This window comes from Oncorhynchus gorbuscha, unplaced genomic scaffold (assembly GCF_021184085.1).
Source record: "Oncorhynchus gorbuscha isolate QuinsamMale2020 ecotype Even-year unplaced genomic scaffold, OgorEven_v1.0 Un_scaffold_7138, whole genome shotgun sequence".
Lineage (NCBI taxonomy): Eukaryota > Metazoa > Chordata > Actinopteri > Salmoniformes > Salmonidae > Oncorhynchus > Oncorhynchus gorbuscha.
The window spans coordinates 7,532-14,601 of record NW_025750590.1 but is presented as its reverse complement, the minus strand read 5'-3'; the positions used below and the strand labels follow the sequence as shown (position 1 = coordinate 14,601).

Genomic DNA, 7,070 nt, shown 5'->3' with positions numbered 1-7,070 from the left:
CCCCTCACCATTACAATAACAGGAGAGGTTAGCATTATATATATCATAACCCAAAGACATGCTAACCCCTCACCATTACAATAACAGGAGATTAGCATGTCTTGAGAGAGATTAGATCTTTGACCCACTAACTTTCTCACTCATAATTCACAGTTCATTTTGAAGACGAACTGCCGATTTCACTATTGTTGCGCATGTAAAATATTGGCGGCTCTAGTACAGGGGCGACAAGAGGAACAATTTGCAATTCCGTCCTTATGTCAGAACACAAAACATTTTTATAAAATGTCCATTTTGGTTCCGACCTCAACTGTTAAATTTACAACAATAGAACCCATGTAAATACAGTTCATGACATCTTTTATTATGACAGTGCCGACCTAAAAAAGGTACTTTACATTTCATTATGACATCATGTCATCTCACATTATGGAAGATAAAATTCTATTTAGAAACTGTACAGGATATTGGTCAATGAATGCACCAGATTTAGTATGTGGACATAAATCAATTACTCACAAAAAAACCAACGTGATACATATTTTCATAAAGTACAGTTTAAAATATGACACCTTTGTGAGGAGAATCTCAATTGCATTTCCTTGATTCCTTATGTCCTCTCAAACTCATTGGATGAGAAGGAAATGCTATTGAGTCTCCCCTATGACCTCAAGCTAACTGATATCTCGTCCTAGACGACGACAGGGGGACGAACAACACTGGAGTTGAGACCAAAACGCAGAGCGATGGAGTTGGCAGCGGAGGCTGGTGATTTAGCCTGGAGGAGAGCAGACTCCCACTTAAATAACTCACATCCCTTCCTGGTCCCCCCGGGGCCGTGTTTACGCACCGTGCAGCAGTAGAACGCTCGGCCTTGGTTCGGACCGCCGTTACACACCGTTAGACGCTTGGCTCGCCGCCCCCGCAGTCGCACAGCGGGCCGTGATCTTGGTGCTGCGGGTCGGCGGGAGCGAGGAGCGGTTAACGGACGAGGAGAGGACGGAGAACGATCCACCGACAGAAGGACGAGCGACAGAGGAGAGGCAAGAGGAGTACTTGTGGATCGTGAAAGATGTGTTTGGCGTCTCCGAGTGCAGCCTTGAACGTGAAGTCGACGGGTCGGGGTGATGGACGACAGGGCCGGGCCTGGCAAAGGAGAGACTGGATGCAGAGCCGTTTGGTGTCTTTGAAGCAGAGAGGTTAGAGTCACTGCTGGCGGTAACTGGTTTGGGTCTAGTGACGGAAGGATTGGGAAGGTTTGTAGTAGAGGACATGGGTGCGAAGGAGTTACCAGGGTTTTTTGTTGTGAGAGGTCGTGACCGTGTAGCATGGAGGTTGGAGTTCTGGAGGCCTGGTCTGGGTTTGACAAAGGAATGATTGAATGCTGTTGAGGTATTGAATGCTGTTGAGGTATTGGATGCTGTTGAGGTATTGGATGTGGAAGTGGTATTTGAGGCTCTCGGCTTGTCCTTGTAGATCACAAAGGAGTTGTTCCATGTTGCCGTTTGCGGTCTTGACCGTGTAGCTGAGCGGTTGGAATCATGGGTAACAGCTCTGGGTTTGTCGAAGGAGAAACTACATGAACTATTTGACCCAGAGGTGTTGTATATCCTCGTTGTCGCAGCTTTTGCAGAACTGGAGGATGTTCTCGATTCATTCTTGTTGTTCTTCTCGATCACAAAGGAGTTTGACGTTTCCGTGTTCAGTCTTGACCGTGTATCTGAGAGGTTTGAGCCAGGGGTAACAGGTCTGGGTGTGACAAAAGAGGAAGTGGACAGACTGTTGGGTGCAGAAGTGTTGTAGGTCCTTGTTGTCCCAGCCTTGAAAGACACCAAGTTACTGGAGGATGTTCTAGTATCGGTCTTGTGTACCAGGCTGGTCAGATGTTGGCAGGGCGTGTTGGTGGTATTGGACCTCGGCCTACTGTTGGTTGGACCTCTACCAGGATTTGAATGTACTGGGCTTGGACACAGCAAGGTTCTCCCATAAACCGAGTTATCATCCACCTCAAACCTCAGGTTCTCTGTGTACACATCAGCAACAGAAGCCTCGTCACCAACCGTGACATCCCAGTCCTCCTCCAATACGACGTCGTCATACGAACCGCACGAGATAGGCACGTCCTCCTCCATACTTCCTGTTTCCGGGTCATGTGTCGGGTCTGGCTGGGCTAGATGGGTAATGCAATTCACAGTGGTGGAGACCAGAACGAGGCTGTTGTTGTAGTGATGAGGAGAGGGATATTGAAAGTCATAGGAGAGGAGACGGACCGTATGGCTCCTATTCTACCTGTTCTGCTACCACCACCACCACCACACATTGGAGTGGTCACACCATTGAGAAGGGTCTTTGGTTCTATTCTACCTGTTCTGCTACAACCACCACCACCACCACACATTGGAGTGGTCACACCATTGAGAAGGGTCTTTGGTGAGACAATACTCTGATACTGAACAGGTTCAGCAGTTAAGTTGGAGTTCACCTCTGTGTTGGGAACCATGTTGTCTGAAGGCTTGGGTCGTGTCTCAACAACGTCCGTGTTGCTAACTGGCTTGCTGTTGGGTCGATTTTCAAGATGGCCGCCGCCGCCGCTCTCTGTCGTCTTGGAGGGGTTTTTGAAAGTGGTTTTGTTATCCCTCTTGTTGCCAGGACAACCATCCCCTGGCACGTTCCCATTTCCAAACAGGGGTTTGGTCTTCAAAGGTGCCTAAGAGGTAAACAAAGTAAAATAAATCAATACATTATAATTTCTTATTTTTCTTTCCTTTTCCTCCCCATTTTTGTGATTACGATCTTGTCTCGTCGCTGAAGCTCCCCAACGGGCTCGGGAGGCGAAGGTCGAGTCATGCGTCCTCCAAAGCATGACCCACCGACCCCCGCTTCTTAGCACACGCCCACTTAACCCAGAAGCCAACCACATCAACTGACGACCGAGGTCAGAATATAGGCGCCCGGCCCGCCACAAGGAGTCACTAGAGTGCGATGAGCAAAGTAAAGCCCCCCCCACAGCCAAACCAATTGTGCGCTGCCCTATGGAACTCCCGATCATGGCCGGTTGTGAAACAGCCTGGGATCGAACCCATGTCTGTAGTGACACCTTTAACACTGCGATTTTTATTTTTTATTTCACCTTTATTTAACCAGGTGGCCAGTTGAGAACACCTTTATTTAACCAGGTAGGCCAGTTGAGAACACCTTTATTTAACCAGGTAGGCCAGTTTTAACCAGGTGGCCAGTTGAGAACACCTTTATTTAACCAGGTAGGCTAGTTGAGAACACCTTTATTTAACCAGGTAGGCCAGTTGAGAACACCTTTATTTAACCAGGTAGGCCAGTCAGAACAAGTTCTCATTTACAATTGTGACCTGGCCAAGATAAAGCACCAGTTTACAACGACACAGAGTTACACATGGAGTAAAACAAACCAGGTATAAACAAGTATATACGATGTGGGCAAATGAGGTGAGATGGAGGTAAAGGCAAAAAAGGCCATGGTTAAATTTAGCAAGTAAAACACAGGTAGATTTGCAGTGGAAGAATGTGCAAAGAACAAGTTAAATAAAATAGGGAAAGAGATAGCTCAAATTTACAATTGTGACCTGGCCACAGTTGGTGCTTAAAGCAAGGGAGATAAGTGTTTCAGTTCAACACATACAAGAACTGGAAGGAGAGGCACAGAGTTACACATGGGTGATGTATGGTGACTCGAGCTGAGATGGGGGACTTTACCTAGCAGGGCCAGGAGCCAGTGGGTTTGGCGACGAGCGTGCAGATCGCAATGGTGGGTAGTATATGGGGCTTTGGTGACAAAACAGATTGCACTGTGATAGACTGCATCCAATTTGTTGAGTAGGGTATTGGAGGTTATTTTGTAAATGACATGGCCGAAGTCGAGGATTGGTAGGATGGTCAGCGATGGAGTGCCTGAGACCGCCGCCACAAGGCCCAAATCCCCAAAACATTTTTAAGCAACTTTATGGATAGACAGTCCAGTAAACAGAGGAGACCGAGTAATATTCAATAGAAACTAAATGAAAGAACTGACCCGAAACAAGGACTCCAATAAGAAACTAATCATTGCAAAACCTTTTACATGGCAAAATGTTTCACTACGGTTTGCACTAATGAATACAACCCAGGTGTGTAAGGAACGGAGGGTGGGGGGGTCACCTGCGTAAGTCTTTATGGGAGGAGTGGGTGTTCTGGGGTGTTGACAGAAATCAGGGTTCGATGTAGTTCGCCACTGGGTGAGTCTTTAGGGGCGTAGTACAGTAGTCCAGGGGTCGTCAGCACGGTGGGGTTGTTAGTACTGGGGGTGTAGGAGTGGGGTTTGTCAGGGAGCCACTCACCCTCTCCAGACTGCGTGTAATCTTCATCACAGAGCCATCCCTCATCATCCTCCAGGCCAGGTGAGCAGTGTTACGGGCATCATCCAGACCTGCAAATAACATTCAACAAAAAATATTTGTGTGTCTAGATTTTCAAAAATGCTTAAGTGAAATATTCACGTTGTTTTATATGAATATTATTCATTGTAACTTATGGGCTTCATCCAGACCTTCAAACAATATGTATATTATTCACAGTAACTGACAATGATGACTGGAGTTGTGTGTGTTTCGATCCTAATGTTATTAAATGACTAGTGCTTAGAATGCTAATACTTAGCTAGCCAGCCACTAGTGCTGAGAATGCTCATAGCTAGCCAGCCACTAGTGCTGAGAATGCTAATAGCTAGCCTGCCACTAGTGCTGAGAATGCTAATACTTAGCTAGCCTGCCACTAGTGCTGGGAACATAAGAGCTATGAGCAACTAGTGCTGAGAATGCCCATAGCTAGCTAGCCAGCCACTAGTGCTGAGAATGCTAATACTTAGCTAGCCTGCCACTAGAATGCTAATAAGAGCTATGAGCAACTTGTGCTGAGAATGTGGCTAGCTAGCTAGAGCAACTAGTGCCGAGAATGCTTATAGCTAGCTAGCCAGCCACTAGTGCTGAGAATGCTTATAGCTAGCCTGCTAGCTATGAGCAACTAGTGCTGAGAATGCTTATAGCTAGCTAGCTATGTGCAACTACTGAGAATGCTTATAGCTAGCTAGCTATGACCAACTAGCGCTGAGAATGCTTATAATGCTAGCTAGCCAGCCAGCCACTAGTGCTGAGAATGCTCATAGCTGGCCAGCCACTAGTGCTGAGAATGCTCATAGCTAGCCAGCCATCCACTAGTGCTGAGAATGCTAATAGCTGGCCAGCCAGCCACTAGTGCTGAGAATGCTCATAGCTGGCCAGCCAGCCACTAGTGCTGAGAATGCTCATAGCTAGCTAGCCAGCCACTAGTGCTGAGAATGCTAATAGCTAGCCAGCCACTAGTGCTGAGAATGCTCATAGCTGGCCAGCCAGCCACTAGTGCTGAGAATGCTAATAGCTAGCCAGCCACTAGTGCTGAGAATGCTCATAGTTGGCCAGCCAGCCACTAGTGCTGAGAATGCTCATAGCTGGCCAGCCAGCCACTAGCGCTGAGAATGCTCATAGCTGGCCAGCCAGCCAGCCACTAGTGCTGAGAATGCTCATAGCTGGCCAGCCAGCCAGCCACTAGTGCTGAGAATGCTTAGCTATAGCTGGCCAGCCACTAGTGCCAGAATGCCACTAGTAGCTGAGAATGCTCATAGCTGGCCAGCCAGCCACTAGTGCTGAGAATGCTCATAGCTGGCCAGCCAGCCAGCCACTAGTGCTGAGAATGCTCATAGCTGGCCAGCCAGCCACTAGTGCTGAGAATGCTCATAGCTAGCCAGCCAGCCACTAGTGCTGAGAATGCTCATAGCTGGCCAGCCAGCCACTAGTGCTGAGAATGCTCATAGCTTGCCAGCCAGCCACTAGTGCTGAGAATGCTCATAGCTAGCCAGCCAGCCACTAGTGCTGAGAATGCTCATAGCTAGCCAGCCAGCCACTAGTGCTGAGAATGCTCATAGCTAGTTAGCCAGCCACTAGTGCTGAGAATGCTCATAGCTAGCCAGCCACTAGTGCTGTCGATGCTCATAGCTTGCCAGCCAGCCACTAGTGCTGAGAATGCTCATAGCTGGCCAGCCAGCCACTAGTGCTGAGAATGCTCATAGCTGGCCAGCCAGCCAGCCACTAGTGCTGAGAATGCTTATAGCTGGCCAGCCAGCCAGCCAGCCACTAGTGCTGAGAATGCTCATAGCTGGCCAGCCAGCCAGCCACTAGTGCTGAGAATGCTCATAGCTAGCCAGCCAGCCAGCCACTAGTGCTGAGAATGCTAATAGCTAGCCAGCCACTAGTGCTGAGAATGCTCATAGCTAGCCAGCCACTAGTGCTGAGAATGCTCATAGCCAGCCAGCCACTAGTGCTGAGAATGCTCATAGCTAGCCAGCCACTAGTGCTGAGAATGCTCATAGCTAGCCAGCCAGCCACTAGTGCTGAGAATGCTCATAGCTAGCCAGCCAGCCACTAGTGCTGAGAATGCTCATAGCTGGCCAGCCAGCCACTAGTGCTGAGAATGCTCATAGCCAGCCACTAGTGCTGAGAATGCTCATAGCTAGCCAGCCAGCCACTAGTGCTGAGAATGCTCATAGCTGGCCAGCCAGCCACTAGTGCTGAGAATGCTCATAGCTAGCCAGCCAGCCACTAGTGCTGAGAATGCTCATAGCTAGTTAGCCAGCCACTAGTGCTGAGAATGCTCATAGCTGGCCAGCCAGCCACTAGTGCTGAGAATGCTCATAGCTAGCTAGCCAGCCACTAGTGCTGAGAATGCTCATAGCTAGCCAGCCAGCCACTAGTGCTGAGAATGCTCATAGCTAGCCAGCCAGCCACTAGTGCTGAGAATGCTCATAGCTGGCCAGCCAGCCAGCCACTAGTGCTGAGAATGCTCATAGCTGGCCAGCCAGCCACTAGTGCTGAGAATGCTCATAGCTAGCTAGCCAGCCACTCGTGCTGAGAATGCTCATAGCTGGCCAGCCAGCCACTAGTGCTGAGAATGCTCATAGCTGGCCAGCCAGCCACTAGTGCTGAGAATGCTCATAGCTGGCCAGCCAGCCACTAGTGCTGAGAATGCTC

General features: G+C 48.9%; 1 protein-coding gene across 3 annotated transcripts; it reads right to left on the bottom strand.

The window, feature by feature from the left end:
* Positions 1–330: 330 nt before the first annotated feature.
* LOC124029643 (putative GPI-anchored protein pfl2) lies at positions 331–4,654 on the bottom strand. 3 transcript variants are annotated; one of them, XM_046341288.1, is made up of 3 exons: positions 4,171–4,213; positions 2,483–2,707; positions 331–2,214 (listed from the first exon to the last, which is right to left on the bottom strand). In XM_046341288.1, the coding sequence occupies exons 2-3, from the start codon at positions 2,674–2,676 to the stop codon at positions 891–893; spliced, it is 1,518 nt and encodes a 505-aa protein (XP_046197244.1). In that variant the 5' UTR covers positions 2,677–2,707; positions 4,171–4,213; the 3' UTR covers positions 331–890. The 3 variants fall into 3 exon arrangements, with proteins under 3 accessions (XP_046197244.1, XP_046197245.1, XP_046197243.1); XM_046341289.1 differs by lacking the exon at positions 4,171–4,213 and adding an exon at positions 4,350–4,654 and having other exon boundaries at positions 332–2,170; XM_046341287.1 differs by lacking the exon at positions 4,171–4,213 and adding an exon at positions 4,350–4,651 and having other exon boundaries at positions 332–2,214.
* Between the last annotated feature and the right edge of the window lie 2,416 nt (positions 4,655–7,070).

What these genes read in the sequence shown, in the direction of transcription:
- LOC124029643 (XM_046341287.1), bottom strand. Translation starts at nt 2,676, where the DNA reads ATGGGAACGTGCCAGGGGATGGTTGTCCTGGCAACAAGAGGGATAACA. An exon ending in ACATGGTTCCCAACACAGAG is followed by an intron (nt 2,215 to 2,482) that starts GTGAACTCCAAC and finishes CTACAACAACAG; the next exon opens with CCTCGTTCTGGTCTCCACCA.